At 48.8% G+C, this 24111-nt stretch overlaps 1 protein-coding gene and 1 long non-coding RNA gene across 2 annotated transcripts; one reads left to right on the top strand and one right to left on the bottom strand.

The window, feature by feature from the left end:
- The first annotated feature begins 4748 nt into the window (after positions 1 to 4748).
- Positions 4749 to 8784, top strand: LOC126053385 (uncharacterized). The gene is made up of 8 exons (XM_049835570.1): positions 4749 to 4793; positions 4982 to 5504; positions 6106 to 6282; positions 6747 to 6902; positions 7362 to 7463; positions 7795 to 7897; positions 8143 to 8199; positions 8455 to 8784. The coding sequence occupies exons 1-8, from the start codon at positions 4771 to 4773 to the stop codon at positions 8658 to 8660; spliced, it is 1347 nt and encodes a 448-aa protein (XP_049691527.1). The 5' UTR covers positions 4749 to 4770; the 3' UTR covers positions 8661 to 8784.
- Positions 8785 to 17351: 8567 nt separating this feature from the next.
- LOC126033922 (uncharacterized) lies at positions 17352 to 23151 on the bottom strand. Its single transcript, XR_007504520.1, has 3 exons — positions 23065 to 23151; positions 18669 to 19023; positions 17352 to 17705 (listed from the first exon to the last, which is right to left on the bottom strand). It is a non-coding gene; the product is annotated as an uncharacterized LOC126033922 (long non-coding RNA).
- Positions 23152 to 24111: the final 960 nt, after the last annotated feature.

Below are 24111 nucleotides of genomic sequence, written 5' to 3'. Positions count from 1 at the left end.
ATCTATGTGTATTTTGGTTTTGAGTAATCATTTCTAATACTTATAGCTTCAGGTAAAATTATGTTGCCAGGAAGAATGAACCAAATTAGAAAATAAAACATAAACTGAATTTATCTTAATGACTTGGAAAATCAAACCTCAGATGGATGTGAATGTTTCAAAATATACAGCTAGTTTCAACATAAAATGGGGGGTGGAAGGGAAAGAATTGCACTGGTTTGCTATTAACTTCCTCTCCTAACTGGTACAAGGAGAAATAATCTTTGTCCCTCTTGCCCCTAGGAAAGCTGCAGATGTGATTGTCCTAGCTACAGGCCTGTGGATATTCATCCTGGTCTAACGCCTTTTGGAAATAAATGGAAGCAAAACAGAACATGTGTGCAATTATTAAGTGACACTTAGTCACTTAACAGTGAGTTTTAGAGTGAATACACATTTATTATCTTTGAAAAGTACATTTTTTCACAATTTATTAGAATCATCAGTATGCTAATTTCTAATAATAACTACACTAGAAATTCTACTAGCATCGGATGCTGGTATGTATCAATGTTTCAGACCCAGCAGTTGATAATGTGTAACTGTTGTGGTTAAAAACTTTTTGGTAGCATTAAGGATTTGTCTGGGGGCCAGAAAGCTGTTCAATTTGTTTTGTTCTTGGGCTTTCATACTGTCTTCTGTCAAGGGGGTTAATAGAAGAAGTGATCTTGGGCAGTGAATTCTCATCAGATGCCTTCCAACTAGATGCCCTATTGTATAAATTTTAAAGTTTTTAATCATCTTCCGCACTGACAAAAGCAAGCATCTGTTTTTGCTGAAATGCATGAAATTGAACATCTCTGACAGGAAAATAGCCCCTTAAAATAAACCAGTTTCCTATGGAAACACTGTCTTGTTTTTACACTAGTGGAATTTGTATTGTAAAATCTTGATAGCTTACTTGGAATGTTTAAAGAATAACACCTACCTATTGCTGCCATTTAGTTAAAAAAAAATAATTGCACTAGCTGGTGTCATACATTTTTGTGGGAGCTGATCAGTTTTTGGACTAGTGATTCTAGTTAATAACTTAATTGGCTGGTGAATGCTAATTCTTCATATTATTTACCATCTTAAATATGTTAGTGCAACAACGGAAATCTGCTTTTATGACCAATTAGAAAACATATGCGTTTCAGATGAAGGATGACAGTAGTCTTCTGTAGCATATAGAATACAGATTTGAATTTGCCTGGTATGCTATAAGCAGATTGCTAATCCTTACAGTTGTCAGTCTAATAGCTCTGAAGATTTGTTTTATACTCTGTGGCTGGGTCTTGCTCAGATTATTGGAGTGTTTAAAAAATCATGGTGATCTGCCTACATTCTGGAATTTATAAGCAAGAAAATGTATTTGTGTAAATACAAGAAAAGAGTTTGAAAGACAACAATAGCATTTTTTTAAATCAATTGCTGATGATTATAAAATATAATGCAACACTGAAAAAGAGTAAAAACCCATTTTTTTGTCTGCTACACTTGTTAAATAATGAGATATATGTGCTTGACTCACCTAAATAAGTAGTCTTCAACAAAATAATTTTACCTTTCATAATGTTGAACATCTCATAATCCAGTGTCAGTGGATACTCCATTACTTTCAACAGAAGCCAAATCTAGTACTTTTTCTGTATCAGGTGGTTTATCAACTCTGAGATCACTATAATGTCCCTTTTGCTGCATTAAGAGGCAAGTTAGGGCAACATTCTGATTTTCTTATTTCCCTTGAAGTATTTAAGGGTATTTTTCAATCCTTGCTGGTTTTTTTTAATGTCTTTCTCTCTTTTACTCTCTCCCCCCCCCCTTTCCCCTCCTTTTCTTTCCTTTCGTATTCTGTGCTATTTTTACCTGTAGCTCTGGAAAAAAAGATAAGCCATGTGAGTTTTCCTCTCTGACTGTAAACCTCACAGCTTTCAGGACACTCATCTCCGGTACAGGCTTAAAGCTTTGCCCTATTGCTGAGAGACCCCATCTCCTGACCTTCCAGGCTCTGCTTGTTGAGGCTGACCATGTCATTCAACACTACTGCGAAATGCAGCAAATAGCAGGGTTGGCTTTGTGAATGGAGATGAGCTTTTTCAGGAGTATTTGACTGGGGAATCTTGAAGGTTAGTGTAAATGATGCTGACTTTGAGACGGTGTTTACAGAAATCAGTGGACCAATGAGAATTGTGGGCTAGTTTTGGAGGTTTTGTTTGTTTATTTGTTTTCTGGTTTGAGGGTTTTGTGTGTGGGTTTTTTTTGTTTTAATTTATTTTTTTATAAGCTGCTCATATTACCTGCATGGCAGGATGCTGTGGTTTTCTGAGCAATGATACTTGGTCCGGTAAACCACAAGACAGCGGTAGTATTGCTGGCTGCATGGTGAACTCTGTGCCTCATTCAGGCTTGTTTATTTAGCACACAGCATAGAGGCAGTTTACATTTGGATTGCAGTGTATGCTAGTGACATCTCCCATTTGGCTCTGCTGAATGATGTGAGTGGATGGTTGTCCAACGGGGAGTGTTTCTTTAAGGCTTTCTTTACAACCTTGTACTCTTTTGTAGCATAAAAACGAATAATAACAAAATTTATCAGAGCAGCTATTTCAAAGCTGTACCAAACCCCCCCCCCAAACAAACCCCCAAAAACCAGCAGGGTGAAAACCTGTTGAAATATTTGTTCTGTTGTTGAAATATTTGTTCTGTATGAAAGTTAGCAGAGCGGAGTGGCTTCTGCGCCATGACCGCTGTGCTACGCTGAGGTCAACAGCCACCCCCGCAAACACGGGAGTGTGGCAAACGCTCGTATCTGCTGTCTGTCCCTCCGAGGTTTTGAGACTCCTCCACGTCCTGAGCGAACTCGGAGTGCTGCCCGGGCAGCCCTGCTCTCGAGCACCGCTTATTCTGGTACCCCGCAGAGCAGCAGGGTACAGGTTGGCGGCAAGCTCCCCTTTTAGAAGCAGGGCGGCTCGTCGGAGCCACTCGTTACCGACGCAGCCCCCCGCGATTTTCTCTGCACCAGCCGGCGCCACCTGCGCAGCTCTCACGAACCAAGCCGTGCGCCCCGACAGTCCCGGCGCTCAGGCCGCCTCCGGCTTCCCTCCCCCTCCCCAGCAGGGGGGCGCTGTGCTGCCGCCGGCCGCCCTCGGGCTCGTCAGCGCCCGTGTAAACTGTTCCCGTCACTTCCCATCTCCTGCTAGGTGTAGCTGCTGTTCGCTGAGAATTCGTGAAGGGCGGATGCGTGGGGATGACAGGGGCTCACGCTGTTCCTGAGCAGGGGCTAGGCAAAGGCCCTCAGGGAGCTTCAGTCCCCTGCGGGACCCTGATGCCCACCATCAGTCTCCTCCCCAGCGCAGCCTGGCTCCGTGCCCTGCTCTCACTGCACAGTCAAGATGCTCTGGGTGATGCTCTGGGTGAGGCAACACATCTCCCCTCCTCTCCTTCATCCTGCAGATGTTCACAAAATACCTCCAGTCCTCCGACCAGGCAGACATCATCCTCATGGCTATCAAGAGCTTGAGACACCCAAGCGCCTACAGCATCAGGCTGGCTGCCCACATGGTGGATGTCCTTGTGGCGGACCGTGCCTTCCAGCCGGGGCAGGTGAATAGCCCATGGGTGGCACAGCTGATGCTCCAGCCCACTGGGGGACTGTTCCTCCCCTGGCTCTGTGCCTGGCTAGCACTGACGCCGTCTCGAGCTGGCATACCGCACTAGGAACGGAAGCAGCTCCCAGTAGGAGCTGGGGAAATGGCCGCGCTCACCATGCTGACATCCCCACTCCCACCCGTGTCTCCCCTCCAGGTGCTGAACGTCGTGTGGGCCATCTACAGAAGCCGGCCCTCCGTCAGGGCGGTGGTAGCCCGCAAAAGCCTGGACAGGGCCCTGGTGGTGCTTGTGCGCAAACACCCCAGGGAGTTGGTGGCCAGCCTGCTGCAGTGCTCCCCGACGTGCACCCGGTAAGGGGACCACCAGCCTTTGGGGGCTCCTCTCACACTAGGAGAGGGGCCCCAAGACCCTCCCGAGGGATTTCAGCCCGGCCATCCTCTGGGGTGTCCCTGCTGACAGAGCCCCATGTCCCTGCAGTGTCGCCAGGGCCATGTGGAGGGCGATGATGTCTGACCTCCGGGCTGCGGACAAGGTGCTGAGGGAGCTGCTCAGCTTGCTGGTGAACCAGTCACTGCGCAAGACCTCCACCTCCACCAAGGACAACCCGCGCATCCTCTCCCTGGCTGTGAGTTGCTGGACGAAGCCTTGCTGACCTCCGGGGCTGATCTCAGCTGTCCAGGGCCCCTGCTCCCCTTCCCTGCCCGCCCCAAGGCTTGACCTCCCCAGGGGTGAGGGGACATCTCAGCGTCCGGGTGTCTTCTGCAGGCAACCAGGGCGATAAGCGAGATCCTCCCGCAGTCTGTCTGCCTGTGGCAGGTGGAGGCAATTTTCCCCCAGCTTTTCCTGGCGCTGCTTTTCCAAGCGTCATTCACCACGGAGCTGACGCTGCAGGAAGTGCACATCTTCTGGACGGAGCACCGACAGGATCAGCTCACTCCCATCAGGTGCTCCATCCCTTTCCTCTCATCCCTGCCAACCACCCGGAGCCAAGCCAGGGTGGGAGCTAAGCATTTCTCCTTGTGCAGGTCTGCGGTGCAGTCCATGAAAGTGCTGCTCTGCAGCATGGGCTTTGAGAGCCAGGTACTGGCCATCGAGGCGCAGGGTGGCTGGGACACCCTGCTCAGCTCCCAGACCCACCTCATGGGAGTGCGCATTATCGCCAGGTGAGAGCCCCTTCTCCCTGCTCCTTGGGGACAGGGTACCCCATGCCACCCCCTCCCTTGGGGCTGATGGCAGTGGGGTCCCCATTACTTGGAGAAAGTGGTACAGACTGGCGATGTCCAGGCTGGTGCAAACCCCCAAAAGATGTGCCTGCCTGGCTCAGGCCTGACAGTGCCTCCTTCCCCGTCAGGGAGATGATGAAGATGCCAAGGCGCCTGCGCTCCGCCATCTTCTGCCATCTGGTAGAGCTCCTCCGGACAGAGGACCCCACCTGGCAGATGGTTGCTATGGTCTTCTTCATTGAGGTGAGCCTGATGGCACCACTCCAAGCTCCCCCCGATGCTCGGTTCTCCCATGCCCACCACTGTGGGGAAAGCTGGGGCAGTGGGTGGGCTCTGGTTGGTACCATGGAGGAGCAGATGAGCAAGCAATGTGCTGTGGTGTGGGGCACGGGGACTCTCTGCAATCCCTGCTGCCTCCCTCTGTCTGGGCTTGGTCTTGCCCTGCGTCCTTGTCCTGAGCTGATGGTTGGAGCCAGCACCACACCTCACCAGCTCCCACTGCCTGTGTTTCAGATGCTGGACTTTACCAACATCAGTGAAGAGCTGGTCCGTGCCCTGGAAATCTTCCCCATTTATCTGCAGAGCCAGTGCCTGGGGATGCCCAGCCTGGTGCTCAGGGCCATCCTCAGGCTCACTGAGAGGCCTGACACAGTGAGTAGGCGGCATCCGGGACAGCAGCCCAGGGTGGAACAGTGGGTAACGTGGCAGCTCAGGCTTTCCTGGGCATTGTGGGCTGTGCTGGCTGCTGCCAGCTCTCCTGCCTCCCCGGCCCTCTGCCCCATGGCTGTGCCATGCCAAGGAGAGAAGCAGCAGTGCTGACGGGAACGGGCTCCCACTGCCAGCACATCCCAGCAGGGATGCTGGCGGCAGAGCAACCGGCCTGAGCGTGGGGTCTGCAGGGCCTGGCCGTGAGGTGTTGAGCCCCAGGGTGAAACACAGCAGCCATGGCAGGGGCTGCTGGCAGCTTGGGCAGCTTTCCAGGCAGCGCCAGTCACCCACCAGCCTATCCAGGGGGGTCTGGTGGAGAAGGGGGCAGCCGAAGGGCTGGCAAGGAGCCAGTGCTGTCTGTCCTCCCCCTCTGTGCCCTGCTCTTCCCATGGGCATGCTGGTGAGCCCTGTCTGCCGGGACCTTGCCCTCGTAACCTGCACTGCCTGCAGAGAACCCAGTGGGGAGGCCGGTGTTCGCGGAGAGGGTTTTCACCCCTGTGATCGGTGGCTCCTTTACAATAAGGAGGTGGCATGTCTCACACAGGAAAGGAAAGCCCTTATCCTGCTGCCGTACGTTATGGACCAGCTGCTGGATGATGACAGTGATGCCAGCGCCGCGGCCCTGCCCGTGCTTGGCAACATGCTCTGGCTGCTGGAGGGGAAGAGACTCAGCCTCACTGCCCTGGCACTGGCTGAAAAGCTCCTGCTGCTTTTCAACAATGTAAGGCTGGGGGAGAGCCCCATGTCCCCCTTCCTGGGCACCTCCATTCATGCCTCCCACTGCAGCCCCTGTGCTCTGCAGGGGGATGCTTTGCCCTGCAGTCCCCAGACCCCATTGCTGCCCTTGGTGGCTCCGTGCTGTGTCACAAACCCCCCACCAAGGACTCACTCCGGCTCGGCCTCCCTGCCGCAGCGGGGGACAGTGGTGGCAGGATGGCAGCAGGCGTGCTGAGCCCCACCAATGCACACCCTGCTCTGGCAGCATCCTCCAGCCTTCTGCAGGGCCTCCCTCTCTGGCCCTCAGCCCCGGAGACCCCAGTCTCCCTGGGCAGACCATCTGCATGCCGCAGCTCGCTGCCTTTTGCAGCAGGGCTGCCTGCAGCCATTTTGGGGATGTCTGTCTCCATGTCAGCCCCTTGCTTGCCATGGGCTTGTGGCTGAGGTCCTCCTCCCCTCTTCCCCCAGGAGCTGGACACGGTGCGGGAGCTCTCCATCCATCTCTTCCAAATTGCAATGGGGCTCGTGGGGGGTGCTGAAAAGAAGAAGATGAAGAAGGTGGTGTGGGACAGCCTGCTGCCGCTGCTCTTTCACCTGCATGACCAGGACGAGAGTGTGGCCAAGGTGGGATTCCCAACCTGACTGGTCCTTTGGGGAGGGCAATGCTGACACTGCACTGTGAGGTCTAGCTTGTTGAGTCCCTAGGAACAGGCAGAGCCCCCCTCCCTGCCCACTGCTGCCTTTTTCCTCCTGCTGCCTGGTGGATGGGGAGGTGGGTCCCTTTCCCACCCAGCTCCCTCCACACAGCCCCTGGCATGGGTCCCTGCAGCCCCAGAGACTGGACAACGGCTCCGCAGCAGCCTGGGGCCACCAAAGCTGAAACGCTGAAGCCCCGACAGGCTTCCAGCCAGAGAGGGTGGCTGCCCTCCTCTTCCCCTGGGGTGCTGAACCTGCTGGCAGCATCAGTCCCCAGCTGGTGCGTCTTCCCTGCATGGGCCAGGACAGGCTCTGAGCCCCACCAGGAGGGAGGACACAGGGTCCTGTGCCCCCCATGGTGGTGGTAGCATCTGTGCTGCTCACCAGGCCTCCCAGGAAGCCCTCCGCAGCGCTGGCCAGTTCCTGAAGTGGAGGCAGCTGGTGCGACTGGCCGAGACGGCGCAGGCATGGAGGATCTGCGAGTGCTTGGTAAGCATAGCCCGAACACCCCTGGGATCTGCCCTGGGTAAGCCCTGCCTGTGCCCAGCAGAGGGGACCAAGGGCAGTGTCCCCACAGCTGCATGCACCCTCCTGGAACAGGCTCTGCTCCAGGCTGTCCTCACCTCTGGGGTCCCAAAGGGGACCCCGCCACCAGGATGGCACCCTAGCATTGCCTGGGAGCCCTCTGCTCCCTCCGAACCCCAATGCGGAGAGCGGAGAGCTGGGAATGTCCTGCTGGGGAGAAGAAGGGTGGTCCTTGGTGGAGGGATGGCCCAACGGGGGGGCCATCTCTGTGCCAACTCTGCACCCTTCTCTCCAGCTGGCCAGGAAGAGGAGCAGGGCCACCTACTACCTGTGGAAGAGCCAGACCTACCTGCGGAGCCCGCAGGAGTCCCTGCGGCTGGAGGCTGTCAGGTTCATCGGTGAGCCCCTAGCCCCAGGGTCCCTTTCTCTCCCAGGGTCCCTGTGTCCCAGTGCAGGACCTGTGGGGCACCCCTTCACTCTCTCCCACTCCTGCCTGCACAGGTAGGGCTGGCAGGAGGCTCATCCATCCCCTCCCCGATGCTGCACCCTGGGGTCAGCCCTCCCCAGGGAACTGTGTGGCCAGACAGGCTGGCTGGTGGGTCCCTGATGGCCAGTGGGTCCCTGACATGCTGTGTTCCCCCAGGACTCCTTGGACGGGATGTGGATGAGCACAAGAACGAGCACAAGTACATCAGAGAGAGTGAGTGAGGGCAGCGGGGAGGAGGAAGGACCTTGGCATGGAGATCCCCCCCCAGCCTGGGCAAGGGGGGCTCTGCTCCCAGCACATCTGTGGGAAGAGGGGTGTTTCGGGAGGGGCGTATTCCTAACCAGCAGCTTCCAGCTGAGCCATCTGCCCCCTGGTTCCCTCCTGGCCCTGGGAATCATGAGGTGCAATGTGCCCTGCCTGGAAGGGATATGGGGCTGTCACCTCACCTCTGCTGCTTTGTCCCCACAGTCCTTCAAGGCCCAAGCAAAGACACCAGCCCCTTGGTCTCCTCCCTGGCAACTCAGACACTCCTCATCCTGGGACGAGGAAGGCTGAAGTCGAGGTTTAACCTACCACGGCTGAGTTTACAGATGACGAGGGCACGGATGAGGTCACACTCAGTCCCCAGCGAGGACTCTGCTCAGGCAGAGACAACGCTGGAGCCCCAGCCCTAGGATGCTCTGCAGGCTGGGGTATCTCCTCTTCCTGAGGCCTAACAGGAAAGGAGACACCTCAGCTGGAGGAGGACCCGGCAGCCTCCGGAGAGTGGCAGGACAGCCACTCTTTCCAGTGGTCTAGGACAACGCCTGTCCACGCGCTTCATCTTTGCCACAAAGCACCAGCTGCTCTGCTGGGCTGTTGAAACAGAGGGAAGGAGAAGGCCACGCCAAAGCTGAAGCCAAAGTTGAAACTGAAGCCTTCCCTCCCCTCTGCGGGGCCACGCCGGGGCGAATCCCTTTTTCTGCCTCCCACCGTCCAAGGATCCTGTGCTGCTTTGGGCTGACGTGGCCGAGCTCGGGAGCTACAAAGCCACCAATGCTCTGACTCCAGCAGCATCCTCCCCTCCACGTCCCCAGCAGGAAGGGCAGCTCTGCCTCCTGCCCGCACCGCAAGCTGCGCAGCCACTCCTGCCTGGGGATGTCAGAAGTCACAAGAGCCAGCAGGCCCGGGGGAGTTGTGGTAGCAGAGGGCCCTGCTTGCCACAGCACTTTGCCATCTCCTTCTCCAGGTTCGGGCACCAGGATGTCATCACGGGGCTGGACAGCCTGAGCCGGGAGTGCTGTGTGACGGCAGGGGGCTGGGACGGTACCGTGCGGCTCTGGAAGATCCCGGAGGAGTCGCAGCTTGTGTTTTACGGGCACCAGTAGGTCTGGGGTGGGAGAGGGGGCTGCAGGCAGGGGGGTCAGGCTGGGGCAGCGGTGTGCAGGTGCCAAGCATCACTAGGAGCCTGCCGGCACTGTGGGGATGCTGATGCCCCGGTGAGTCCTTGTCTCCTAAATAGGATCCCAAAGCATGCTCATAACTGATGGCAGTTGCCCCTTCTCTTCACAGGGGCTCCATCGATTGTATCCAGCTCATCAGTGAGGAGCACATGGTGTCAGGCGCCGATGACGGGTGAGCACAGGGCCGGGGTGGTGCCTGGGGTGCGCAGGCGGTGCCCCCCTTGGCCCCCTCGCCCCTTCCCTCCCTGGCAGGTCCCTAGCCCTGTGGGGGCTAACGAAAAAGAAGCCGCTGGCACTGGCCCGGCAGGCACATGGCATGCAGGATGCCCAGGGCCTGCAGCAGCCATACTGGATCTCAGCAGTGGCCGCCCTGCGCAACAGGGACCTCCTGGCTACAGGTGTGTGGCAGCTGCTTTGGAGTGGGGGTGTGGAGAGGGGGGCGTCCTGCTCCCTTACCTGGGTGGGAGTGCATGGCAGTCTTCTCTCTCTGCCCCAGGCTCCCACAGCGCCAGCGTGAAGCTCTGGAAGTGCGGTGAGGGATTTCGGAAGCTGGAGCCCCTCTGGGACATCCCGTTGGTATGGATGGGGAGGTGGGGGATTGGAGCTGGGCTTGGGGCATCTCTGGGCAGGGGCTCCCCTCCCTGGGCAGCAGGAGGAGGCTGCCAGAGCCCCTCACCCTGCCCTGTCCCCTCCAGGTGGGTTTTGTTAACAGCCTCAAGTTCTCTGCAGCCGGTGACTTCCTGGTGGCTGGCCTTGGACAGGAGCACCGGTACTGTCCCCCCTCCCTGGTGCTGCCCAGGGGCACAGCCCCCCCCTGCTCCTCCAAGGGCTCGGCGGAGGGTAGCCCCCATCTCTCTCATCTGCAGGCTTGACCGGTGGTGGAGAGTCAAAGAGGCCAAGAACAGCGTCTGCATTGTCCCTCTGAAGTGGAGGGCTGCAGCCCCCAGTCCCGAAGCCCCTGACAGCCCTGAAGCCCCCGACAGCCCTGAAGCCCCCGACAGCTCCTAGCCCCTGGCCCCAGAGGCGCTGGAGCCAGGTCACCAAACCCCTGTCCCTGGAGCTGCGCCCCGAGTCCTTTGGGAAGGAAGAACCATCTTCCTGGAGCCGGCAGGACGTGAGCAGGGGGTGTCGCATGGCCCCCTGATCCTGCTGGCCCCCCTATCATGATGTGGCTCTGCCCTCTGCGAGGGTCTGCCCCTTTCCCTCAGGTTCAGCCTGACCTGAGCTCTGGAAGAGTCTTATTTAAAAAAAAAACACAAACCAAACCCACTTTATTTACATAAATTACAAAATAAAATAATCACACTTTTGCTCACACTAAAAATCTACTCTTAAAAACTCGGCTGGGCTCAGCACAGCAAGGAGCCACAGCATGGTCGTTGCTAGCAGAGCCTTGTGCTCTTAACACAGCGTTCCATTTTTATAGCTCAGAGGCTTAGCTCTACATACATCTGGTTTAATCTAAATCCAAGAGATGTACATCAGCACGCAGGGCAGCACAAGTTAAGCTCTGCTTGTAGAAGGTGCTCAAATCTGCTTTCGCTAGCTCACTGCCCAGTCAGGCAGAGCATTACCAGCTGAAACCAGGAGAGAGAAAGGAGGGGCACAGGAGGTAAGAACTGTACTTAATGGATCAAGGGTCTCTACAGAAACACTAGTAGCAAAAGGGGGACACCCATTAAAAAGGTCTCTACAACTCATCATGCTTGTCAAAGAGTCCATATCCAGACCCTAAGGCTACAGGGATTGATGATGGCATTATTCAAACCGGCTATTTTCCTACTTCACAAATGGACGGCTTCAAATCTTAGCTGGGTTAGTCAAGAGACGCTTAGAACTATTTAAGGTATCTGACCCACTTTGGCTGGAATGGGATGAGGAAATGCTCAAAGGACAGCCTCAACACTTGATTTTCAAAAGATAGCTTATTACAACTCCTGATTTCTAATTGTTGTCTTTACTCTGCCACTGAGGGAAGATGGATTTCTCTCTCGCAGAGTGGCTTTGTCCAACTACAGACATAGCTTTTAGTCACCTAGTGGGCTCCCCCACCCCCCTTCTCTATGAGCTCATTTTTCAAACTTTTTTTTCTAGGCGTTTTCCAAAAAGCTGGCGGGGGTAGGGGGGTGGTATTAGGACTGTAGTCCTATGAACTACTCTCCCCAGTCAGAACGGCTGTTTACTTTCAAGTGTAACTAGGCCCTGATCTAATTTGCCTTGTCTTCTTTACAGGTATGTCAACTTCCACTTCATAAGTCAAAATATTCCTAATGAGTATTTTCCTTCTTATGATACCGTTTTCATAACAAATACAGAAGGAAAGCCAATGAAGCGGGAGTGTGGTGGCAAGCACTTCTTGTTCTCAACTGAAGCCTTTTTCTCCCTGTTCTCTGTTCATTTGAGACTACACTAATTTCTTGACCCTCCTACTTGCCTTCCACATCCTCACCCCCAACACTTCCCTCAGTCTGCTCTCCTCAGACTCAGCTTTGCGACTGTGGATGGAGGCTGCCCAGGCTTAAAAGAGACTCCCATCTCGCATGTGCCAACACTTCTTCACACTTCTGATCTGCAAAGTACTGCACAGATAGTAACTCATCGTTTCCCAAACTTCTTTCATCTTCTTCCACATACGCTTCCTACGTCGTTGCCTCACCATGATGTATTTGGCCTGCTCTTGTCCCCGACTTGTTATTCTCCTGCTTACTCGATTGGAGATTTTAGACAATCTGTGGGATGGATCCTGGGGTTTGTTTTGATTTATCTTAAGATTTTATAAACACAGGGCACCCTTACAATCTACCTATCTATAACACATATATACTAAAAGGAAGGACTGACCTGACCCTGCAGTCACAGATAAAACAGACTCCTCTCTCGCCAACTGAGAGAAAGCAGTTTGGCTATTTGGGCTGACTACATTGAAGACATTCAAAATGGTCATAACAGAACAGTGTTGACTTTTCCAAGAATTTGCTCAATCAGCATCAACTAAGTTGTTAGAAAAAAAGAATGTGGAGGCTGACTCCTACTGGGAAATCAATTTCTACAGTCCTGTTCAGCCAGGAACCAAAAGGGTGCCTTTCCACTTGATCCTTTAACTGTATTTAATTTTGATAGGTAATTCTGGTTTCCTCAAAAAGACTTCCTTTGTCAGAGTCCTCTTCTCAATCAGGTACTGGAGGTTTATTTTAAATAATTTCACTGCAAGCACAGATCCCCTTTGTTAAAGCCAGTTCAAATTAGGCCATTGAAAAATTAACGACCACTTGTATTCTCCACAACTATCTGTGCATACGTACTTCACTATGAATCAGCCGTTGCAGAAGTCAAGTGCTACGGCCTCGTTTAACAGCTTACAAGTAGTAATACGTTGAATTTCTATACAATACTTACAGTTCCCAGCCTGGTCTGCCACCTGCTGAGCCAATTGTACTGCCTCTCCCCGGATGACCTTTTGGAGTGGAGAGAGGAAAAAGCAAAAAATCCCATGCAGTTTATCTGAAGATAATGTTTTGAAAGGAACTCTAAAGTTACAGTTCCTTACCAGTGGTGGGTATTGACTGTCCTTGGGGGCCCAGACGACTTGCTAATGCTGCTTGTCTTCGCACAGGAAGCCGACAGCCCTTGTGAATAAACGCAGACAGTTGGAAAAGAAGCTCTACTACAATATAAGAATCACTGCATATGTTGAAATAAAGCTTACCTTCTCTTCCAACAAACTGCTGACTGACAGAGAGGAAGATGTAGATGGTTCAGCGGCACTCACCAGAACAGCGGGAGGTGTAACAGTCTTGGGTGGTGGTGGAGGCGGCTGCTGCTGCTGCTGCTGCTGCTGCTGAATCTGCTGATGGAGCCTTTTTGTGTAGCCAGTTCCATTTTTGAAGTTGTTCACAGCCTAGAGGCAGAAAAGCATTTACAAGAAGCTACGATGAAACTTCAGCAGATATACGAACAAAAGCCTTCACAGAGGAAAATTACTTGTGTATTCCGTAAATGCCATCAATCCTCAAAGAAACCAACATACAGATGTATGAACACGTCACATTGAACACTGATACTAATGACTGGTAGCTCAGAGGACCTGTATTTCAAGTACTTCAGCGTTAATGCCAAATGTGAAAGCGAGGCAATCGTGTTCAGTAAGAGCGGGACCCGAATTTGCCAGATCATTTCTAAAGAGTCGTAAGCTTCTGTGACAGCAACAAACAGTGCATTTGAAAAGTCAATTTAGCCTTATTCAATTACGCCTTGCTTAAGGAGATGTAAATTAATATTTTCTTCCCTTTCCGCTTTTTACAAAGAGCCTTTTCTTACAAGCACTTTATGTAAAAGTCGTCATGTTACCTGGCGTATGCACTTGTTGGGAATTAAAGCATCAGGTGAAACATCTGTCTCCTGACACGTTGGGCATATATGTTCCTCAGATTCCAGTAATGCTGTTCTAATACCTGCATAGAATTAGAATAATCAAAACAGTATTTAGCCAAACTAAGGAAGTTTTGGGGGTTCTCACCAATCATAAAGACATGTCTATGATTAATAGGTGAATATAGTCTTGAACTGAGAGCATGAAGCTATAAATGTTCAATAGTGTAAAAAATTTCTAGTATGCAGCAAATAACTATACAGTTTTGTATTTCACCATTGGAACATCTGCAGATGTAGCATAGGCTGTGTCTTGATGTTGCAGCTAGTCTTTTTCCCCACTATCTAGTACAGCGAGAAGTCCCCAACCTCAAGGTTAATGAACAAAACATGTTTCAAAAAAACCTCATTAATAGGTTCAAAAAACCATTAGGAGGTTCGAGTTCTGAAGGTTTTAACCAACTCTCCCATGGAGAAGAATGTGGATTAAATGCCTAACTATCTGTTTGTTGCAGACCACTGTAAGTCACCAGAGTCGGCTATATAATTTTGTATGAGACAAAGGGCTGTGGACCAACTAAAAGCATTCAGCGTCTAATACTGTAATCCCCTGCACAATTAGCCACTCTCCTCATACTCGTCCTTCCGCTTGTAAAGAAGACTTAACTAGATACCTAAAAAGGGGAAAAGGCTTCCTGGCTTTTTTCGCCCTTGATACCAGAAGAGCCCTTTCCCATCCAGGGTATACTTCAGCATAAAATAGAACTGGTAGCAAAGTAATTTTGTTCCCTCCTCTTTCTGCTTTCAGAAAATCAGATGTGATGTTTAGAATTAACAGACACGGGCGTAACACTTACATTTGTCACAATAACTGTTGCCACAGCAGGGAATAACAGCTGCATCAGTCATTATGTCCTTACAGATGAGACATGACAACTCATCTGGAACAGGAGCATCTGAGGTGGAGGAAGAGGAGGAGGAGGAGGAAGAAGAGGACGGCTCCTCTGGTAAAAAGGGAGGCTTCTCCATCCTTCCTCTAGCATAAGCTTCCCTGGAGGAGGGGTGGGGAAGGAAGTAGATGATGGCGGAGCGGACCCAAGGGTTTCTTCAGGTAACTAAATGGTTTGGGGGAGAAAACCAAAGAGGTAGGCATGTGTCTCTCTCATTAAAACAAACATCTCTGCAATTTTTCCACGATCTGCAAAGATCAGATGGGACACAATCAACACTTACTTGACTGGATCGTATTCGCAGCAGGACCCTATCTTCAAAGCTTTTATTTCACCTTCGGAAGCACTGGCTTCAGCCACACTGGCAGTCTGTTTAACAGGCAATTATTTTACACGCACATTAGAAACACATTTAAGCCCACACAGCCAAAGACAACACCGCTCACCCGATCCTGCAAAGAGCAGCACAACGCTAGCTGAGGTTGCATGAAAACAGGGGCTTGCATAAAATATAGCTGTCCTGAAGATGTTCTGGGGAGTCCTTACGTCATTACAGGGTGTATATGTGCCTGTTAACCTACTTGAAAAGAGCATTCTAGGGCACTCAAAACCTTAGGCTCTCTTTGGGCCTCACATAAAGACTGGTGTAACCAATCCAATTTTCTTCCAAGCAGGCTCTGGCCATGTCCACCAAAAATTACCCTGTCCAGTATTTTTAAGCTGCTTTTTAAGCTCCAGACTAGCTGAACGAGAAGACATCCACTGTACATTTAATTGAGAAAGATGTACGCAAGGATCATTATTTACATTTTTGCAGCATTAAAAGGACACACAGCTTAAAGAGTCGGGGAAGCTGTTTTTTGCTTGTGGAAATTCAGCTTCTAACACAGAAGCATCATTCAACCTTCAGGCGCACAATCTCTCTTACATCCTTCACAGAGCTGATGGGGATAGGCACACCTTGCTACTCTATGACATGGATGTCCTGAACAGATCATCCTCTACAGTGTAAGTCCAAGGTACAAACCCTTCAGCTGGCAAGTATTCCAAAAACATAAAACCTCTTCGCTTACAGAGCTTACACAGTATTTTTCCCCAGGAAACCAAACATTCAAGAGGAACAGGAGGCAGAAACAACACTTAAAATTCTGTAACGTCTTCTAGCACAGTATCTGAAAATCCAGTTTCAAGGAAAATAAGGCCCGGAATTTAAAAATAAAACTATTTCCAGTTATTTCCATGTCACACTGAGCTGTGATTTTACCTGTAAAATAAAAAAATCAGAACAAGACAACTGATCCATACAAAAAAGGCTCTCCTATCCGGTGAACTCAAACCTCTCAAAAGCAGTAACATCACTGAGCTGGAGCATAAACTGGACGGCCTTAAACACCTCCATCAAAGGATACGGACAAAGTCATCACGTCCTAGAAGCGTTCCCACAATTTCTGATTGCTCTTCATCACAACATGAACGCGTGCGTGGACCTACGCATTTGTCCACAAGTTCTGTAGATTGAAAGGCACAAGAGATTGCTTTGTAGAACATACATGTTTTCCAGCAAAAACCTTAACATTGTGGCGGCAAAAAAAGTCATTGCCGCGGGCACTGGTAAAAAGCACAGAAAGAAGGGGGAAAAAAGAGACAGGAAAAAAAAAAACCACAGTAAAAAAAACGCTTCCTCAACTGCTGCCGGTAGGTACCTCCACAAGTTCCTGTGGCCGCAGGAACACGTTCCCTCCACCGAGAGCCTCCCTCCACCTCGGTGCCGCCGGGCCGCAGCATATCACCGCGGGTCTGCCGAGCGCCAACGCTCGTCCCCAGCCGGCCTTTGCAAACCTCCTTTGCCCGGAGCCACCCCCCCGCTCGCTGCCCGCGCCGGAGACCGGGACGCCCCAGCGCCTCTCCGCCGCCGCGGGCAGGGGCCGCGCCGCTGACAGGCCCGGCCGCGGCTCCCGAGCGGCGGGAAGCCCCGCGGCCTCAGGCGGACGCCTGACTGACGAGCCCGGAGGGCCGCCGCGCCCGCAGCCCCGGCCCCTCAGCCCCGGCCCGGCGAGGATTTTTCCCTTGCCGGCCAACAACGCCGGACGCTGCGGCCAGACCCGCGCACTTCACCGCGGCTGCGAAGGCGACGGGCTTCGCCGCCCGCCACCGCGCCGCCGCGGGGGGGTGGCGCGGGGCGGCCCGGCCCGGCCCCTGCCTCTGCGCGCCGGCCCCCTCGCCCCATCCAGCCGAGCCGCTCGCCCTCCCTCGCCTCCCGCCACCTCCGCACAGCCCCGCACCCCCGGGGTGAGCTGAGCTGATGGGCTGAGCTACAGCCTCCCCAGAAACCTCTGCGCTGACACCAGATTCTCTGAAAACAGTTTCTGACCTCTTTTGGCACGTCACAGGATAGTAACCCAAACCACAAGACCATGTCTCTCCTACTTTGCTCTGTTGCAGAAGAATCTCAGCTTGCAAAGCACATCAGTTTTCCGTAACACAGATAACCAGGGTTCACACAGTCAGACTTTTCAGTTAGAAGGCCACAGAAAGAATCATAAAGAGACCGAGTATCTTTTCCTTAAACATCCTGTTTACAGACAGCTATGTTACCTCCAAGTGCTATGAAAGTTACTTTCTCTAAAACTATCTTCCATTTAGTTTTCCTTCCCCCCCCCCCCCCCCCCCGAAAACAATCTTATAGCTTAATCCTTATAGGATTTTTTTCAAGTTTTGGTTTTTTCTAACGAGTATCAACACATGAAAACTCTAAATAGTTTCAGGAAGGTCAGTATTTGCTACAGTTGCACTTGATCCAACATCCCACTTTTTTTTCCAACAAGCAAACCAGTTCAACCAAGTTTCTTTCAAGAGCCATACAGGAGAAAGTACAGATTCTGCTCTGTCTGCTAACAAGCAGGCAAAGGAGCTGCTACCAATTTGAAAACTATAGAGGCTCTGCTGTGCCCATTTTGAACTGGGGAACAAAAATAGCCCTTCCTGTTTCAATATTTAGGTCCACTTTTTCTCATTTGCAAAGCAGATCCACTGCCTTGGGAGACTGACCAGAATTACCTGGAACAAACATTATTTTTGCCTAGGATCTGTTTGTTAGTTGAGAAAACAGTCACTATGTCTCTGTGATAATATGACACGATTTCATCACTACATTTCTGTCTCAAGGGGCCCAGTTGTATTTTATTTTCTAGTAACACAGTATCTATCTATCCAATTCCGGTCTCTGACTTAAGAGATGAGCAACATGCAATTTCTTCAATGTCTACTTATCACGTGAGGAAGTCAACAAACCTCTTTTCACAGTTACAATCACTTTTCAAAGACGTGACAGTTCGCTCCGGTCATCAACTGACCCTGAACAAGTTGCAAAATGTAAAAGGATCAATAAATGTGAGAAAGACCTTTGGTATGAGGGAACCCAGACAAACCGGTGCAGCAGCTTTCTTCCCTATTGATTGGAAGGGAATGCTGTTTGGCTGCTGCTTATACGGATAATCCACAAATTATTTGCTATTCTTCTTAGCCAAAGGGCTAAGGCAGTGCCATCAGCAACTTCATAATATACCCTGAAACAAGAAGCAGATATTACGGCTCCAAGTCTGAGCAAACGGCATCAATGATTAAGACAGCTCTAACATGGAAGGCCTGGTAAGTGGCAGTGGTATAAGGCACTAGCAATTTATCAGGGCTCTCTTTCAAATGCTGGCATTTTCTGTGACTTGGATTTTGCCTATTATTATGAGATCATTACATCACCTATCACACAAGTGTAGCTTTGTTAACTTTGAAAGAAAAGCTGCTAGACAATATACAACACAAAGTTAGACAAGCGAGGGAAGTACACAGTGATTTCACAGGCAATCTGGAATCGGGCACCCGACTTGAATTCCTGGCTTTGAAAACCTCTCTCCAGATGACCTACCATCCTTTCACTAAGATCCAGCAGCAGTTCTCTCCGGTGCCTCATGCTCTTCTGTAGCCAGCCAAAGCCCACGGAGCTGCACTGTAAGCTTGAAGACCAGGGTGCCAGCTTTGTGTCCTATTTCTGTCACCCAGTCTTTACGTACCGTTTCTTGCTAATCAAAAGGCCCAGTGATTCCTCCTCACACATCACACTTGAGTTAGTACATCCAAGCATTATTTCTGCAGCGCTACATTTGCACGGATTAGCTGCTGAACCCTCCAGATGATGTACTGCCTTTCAAGAAGGGTGTAGTATAACTGGCGAGGGTCTACAGTAAGTCCAAGAGGGTGCTCAACGATGTACAGGAGTCTGACTTCAACGCATAAATTGAAAAACAGCTGCTTAACCTGGAAAGGGCAATACTGAAGAGAAATAACAATGTTTAAACTCTAAAGGGTAGCTATCTATAAGGAAGAACTTTTGTGTGCATCCACTGCACACAGTTACACGGAATCGTGGGGCTTAAATTACAACCTGAAAAACTTAGGGTATGTGGCAATCTTTGCAACAGTAGTAATAATTACAGGAAATGTTTAAGAATAAATTAGGCAAGCATTTGTCAAGAATGGTACAGAACGTTGATCATTCACCTCTAGAATGAGAGCAACACTAGACTATCTTCAAAGGTTCTTCTTTCCCCACTGCTGTCCCTCTCCGTATTTCTACCCTCAAACACAAGCATCATCCCCAGCTGTGCACTTACAATTCTATCTGCATATGCACATGTCTAGAGATGCACATTTATTTCTTCGTTACACACAGCTGAAGGAGAGTACTCAGAGGTAAGCCAATTTACATAAACAGCTTTTGAAAGTTAAACACCTCAGCTTCTTGCAAAACGTCAGCCCAACAGAACACCAGGAGCGGTATGTAAATCCTTATTCCGAAACTGCGTTCTCTTAAATCTTATGAAAACCATTTCTAACATAAAGCCTGACCTGACTGGTCTATTTTCTGACACTCCCCTTCTCTGTCATCAGGTACTTATTAGATAGTAAAACAACTGACGGGGCAAACACCATAACTAGCACAATAGCTGACTTCCGTAGCAGTTGCATATCATGTCTGAATAAATGTGAGTTTAGTAGGTGTATAGGTAGATACACATTCAGAAATGCACAAGAACTGAAAGGAGTAATCTGTAACTGGTAGACTAAGAACACTGCAATAGCATGCAATGTAAATCAACATGCAACTACCTATAGGGAAGGGAAGTACAGAAACATTCTTCTGGATTAAAAAAAAACCAAAACGCAGCAATGGTAGGAAAAGGTACTTGGAATGTGCCACTTTCAATCCACTAAAATGATGTCTGCAACAGCAGTAAGAACACTGGCAAACTACCTTCTCTGTTCCACAGGGCCTTGAAACCCACACGCATTGTCTGTTGCCACTTGCCGTTACGAAACAAAGGCGCTCCGATCAGTAGAAGCGTGTAGAACACCAAAAATGAAACTTTTGAGTATGTCACATGCAAGATCCTCATTCTCTGTACAGTCTACAAGGTTACACAATTGTAAAATAGTTTGTAAGAATGAGAATCCTGAAGTTTGCCTTGGATTTAAAAAGTTTTAAAACTCCGTTTTGAGTTTTTTTTCCAAGGGTTTTAGAAATAAAAGCATCTTGGTAAAGTGATTTTCACACACTGCACAGACACGAGCAGTGTTTCTCCCACTGCGAGAGGAGTATCAAAATACTCTTATCTAATATGTTATAGACAAGGGTGACCAAGGTCACAGGAGAATCTGTACTTTCCCACTGATTACAACGAACGGGCCAGGTGCTTTGTGCCTCCTATGCAGCTGGAGCATGCAGTTGCCTGGTAACTTGTTCTGAACTATTGCATCTTAATCACATATACATGGAGGAATACCAAGCTGACCGCTTAGGTTTATCAGCCAAAACAGTTTACAGCAACACAATAGTTTAGAGCAATTCAGGAAGTTTAACACTGAATTTAGGTATGTGCTTATATGGTTTGATGAACAGAACTTTTATAAATGAAAAGGAAACAACAGATGACTTTAGAGCATACAAAAGGTATAGTCTACAAACCAAATATCAATTATTAGCAATGTTTACCTGTTCAAAGGGCATCATTTAATGTCTCAGACTCAACAAGCATAAACAGACAGACTGTTATGATTTGAAAATTTTAAAAAAGTTCTAATAGTGTGCCCAAAACGGAGGTGTTTCAGTGTTCAGGCTAGACTCGTTGTCTCCAGTAAATACATATCTTAATTCTAACACAGGATAAAAAACAATTTATAAATTTCCTCTTGTAAAAATGAAACTGTTCCAATCACCCTGTTCACTCCTATTTAAGATATTAAATAGGGCAAATCAGAAGTAACTCGAACCAATCCCTCCCACCCAGCTATAAACCAGGACCATATACAGCCCTTGCAGACTACACAAGATCCTGTCTCATTCCAGCCATATCATTAGCATAAGCTGTGCAAACCCATGCAAATCAACAGGTTTTTCAGGCATAAAACTCCAACAGCAGTTAAGCCACTTCTTACAACTGACAATGTCATACTTCCATCACTGATTATAGCACAAGAACAAAAAAGAATGGGTCTTTATTGTCCTTCATGAACTTGAGGGGCTGCAAGAAACCAGTGAAGTTACAAGCCTGGATTCTGTAACGTCGCTATCAGCATAATTTCCAGATCAAAGATCCGGCCTCCTGTTAAGATCATCAAACATAATTTTGAGTTCGGAGGACAGGTCATCACAACACTATGTTAGGTAGAGTATAAAACCTTATCATCAGATTCTCAGCTAGTTTAAGTCAATGTATTCTGTGTGTTCCACTGAAGTCAATGAAACTAAACACGCTATCATAGGAAAGAGATATTTCAGCACGCCTCAGACCTGGAAAACTATCTTGAAAAATGCCCGTCACTTTTAACACAAATTCTCTGCACTTCCTACGATCTCTCAACAGCGAGCAGTAGTAAGACCCTAACAGTTACTTGCAACCTATTTCTTGCATAGCATTCATTTTTATTTTAATTTTAAAAGGGGCAACTAATAAACGAGATTTTTGCAGCTACTCACAAAAATCAATAAGCAAAGACATTTGTTCCAAGACTTAAATTACTTGTATAATTTAAAAAACTATCAAAGCTCTGTAAAGTAAAATAGATACATTTACCTACTCATGTAGGAAACTACAGACAAACTTCAGGAAATGACCAAAGGTGCAGAGGATAGGCTAATGCCTATTCGCATTAGGTAGAAAAACAAGGCAGAAAAGGTAGAAATGCCTATTAGCATTAAGGTAGAAGAAGAAGAAGAACAACAACAACAAACCCCCAGGAGTTCTACAGAAAAATGAGTGAGCAGCCCACAGCACTGGCAGACAACAGATTTTTTTATCCCCACTTCCTCCACCCCTTCTTCTCCCACCTCTCCCCCCCCTTTTTTTAAAGGAAATAATTTTTCTATTGTGAAACATATTGTCAGTGATGCAGTTGAAGCCAAAAGTTTAAATGAGTTCAGGAGAGGATTAACCGAATTCTAAGACACGGGCCAACACAACTGCTATAGAAAGCATCTGCATCATGGTGAAATGCAAACAGCTACTCTGAGAACGACACATTATTATTCACTAAATTGGCCTTTTACCCTGTTGTATAGTTACTAATGTTGAAAAGAGTCACTGCTGTGCAAGAAACTAAAACTTACAGCGCTTCATGCTCGGAGAGAACTGTGGCCCATCAGCTCGTGGCTGTGAAGTCTTACAACTTAACACGTTTCAGTCGCACACCAACAAGTTCTGAGGCGCACTGCTGACTGTATTCAATAGTCACAGCTTATGTAGGAGGATACGATAAACTTTACTTATTTGCCTTTAACCAATGCTCCAAATATTTTAAAGTCGTTCTTAAAGTAGGTTACCGGTTTGATTACCCTTCATACAAAATCCTCCTTCAAATGGAGGTTTCTCTTCTCTTCTTTTCAGATTTAAGGCATGAACAGAAACCACACCTGCATCATCACTGAAATCAGTGCCTATTTTTCAATAAACTTCAGCAGCATCAGAATTCGTCCTCAAGTGCCGTTCATAAAGCAAATGCTTCATTCTTCAAAACTTTTTTAAGCAAATGTTAGTAATGCTGTGCCACAGACTCTCACGCCCAGTCACACATGTTCTTCCCGAGACTGTTACGCAGCTTCGTATTTTAAAAATCACCATCTTAATGGCGTACCTGATACCGGTTCTCCCCTTTTTAAAGTCCGATGTTAAGGAAAAGCTGCAAGTCCTACAAAACCAGGCAGACCTGCTTGTTCTTGCCAAAGAGAAAAAGGTTAAGCATTATTAAAAAATAAGACTATTGCCTACCTTTAAGTATCCATAAAGCTATCAACATGAACCGTATGGTGGCTTGTTAGCATCGGTATTTGAACACGGGCATGCAAAATGTCCTTCAGTTAAATTCCAAACTCTATGAATTAATTGGTGGGCAATTCCCCAAGGATAAAACATCTATCAAAAGCCAACAGTAAGCCAGAAATCTCTTTCCGTTTCATAGGGTAAAAAAAAAAAAAAATACAGTGAATCCTGAAAAAAGAAATCGATATTAAGACAGGGAACGCCTATATAGTTATAGGGCAAGTAATAAAACATTTAGTGTTTTGATTTTTTTTTTTATTTATGTCATCACAATAGTTAGACAAACATGGAAACATTCGCAACAGCAATACTTGGGTCACTTTAAAATCTTGGTAACACTGAAATACAGGTCAGCAAAAACTAATGATGTGGGGAGGGGACTTTAGGTCTTCTTATTTTCATACACATTCACACACACACACACACACACATATATCTATATACACACGCACACTCCACAACTCCAAAGAGCTATCTTAACTATGTCTGCCAGTAAACGGAAATAGTAGGCAGAAAGGAACCATATCTATACTAAGACAGTTAGCTGTGTCGTAAAACTGAAGATCACTGCAACCAGTGCCATCTTAAAGAAGAAAAAAACCAAACAACAACAACAACCAAAAAACCTGAAAGGAACCATCACTGTGCATGTCATAGGCATAAAGTTATTTTAACCTGATGACTACTCGGCACTATACTTTAACCATCATTAAGTTTTTATGTCTTTTTGAAGTCTAAGGTTATTGCTTTAAATGGCCTACTTGTAGTGGCAGCCCAAGTAGCATTCTGGAGAACACCACAGTGCCCACAACTTCTACAGGTCAGTGCAGTATGATCAAGCACTACATTTCTAGGGGAGGAAAACAAAAAACCACTACCACTCATTTATTCAATTGAAAAGCTTGTTACCTGCACCTTCCAAAGCAACAGGCTACAGGAACACTGAATGCAAAGTAAACCAGACCCATCTGGAATACTCTGACGTCTCAGCTCCAA

Source organism: Accipiter gentilis, chromosome 3 (genome assembly GCF_929443795.1).
Source record: "Accipiter gentilis chromosome 3, bAccGen1.1, whole genome shotgun sequence".
Lineage (NCBI taxonomy): Eukaryota > Metazoa > Chordata > Aves > Accipitriformes > Accipitridae > Astur > Astur gentilis.
This window is presented reverse-complemented; position numbering and strand designations above follow the sequence as displayed.

Excerpts from the sequence above, each read along its gene's own strand:
- LOC126053385 (XM_049835570.1), top strand. The coding sequence starts at position 4,771 with ATGGGAGTGCGCATTATCGCCAG. Across the intron at positions 5,505-6,105 it reads TCACTGAGAGGCCTGACACA|GAAAGGAAAGCCCTTATCCT; the intron begins GTGAGTAGGCGG and ends TGTCTCACACAG. Across the intron at positions 6,283-6,746 it reads TCCTGCTGCTTTTCAACAAT|GAGCTGGACACGGTGCGGGA; the intron begins GTAAGGCTGGGG and ends CTCTTCCCCCAG.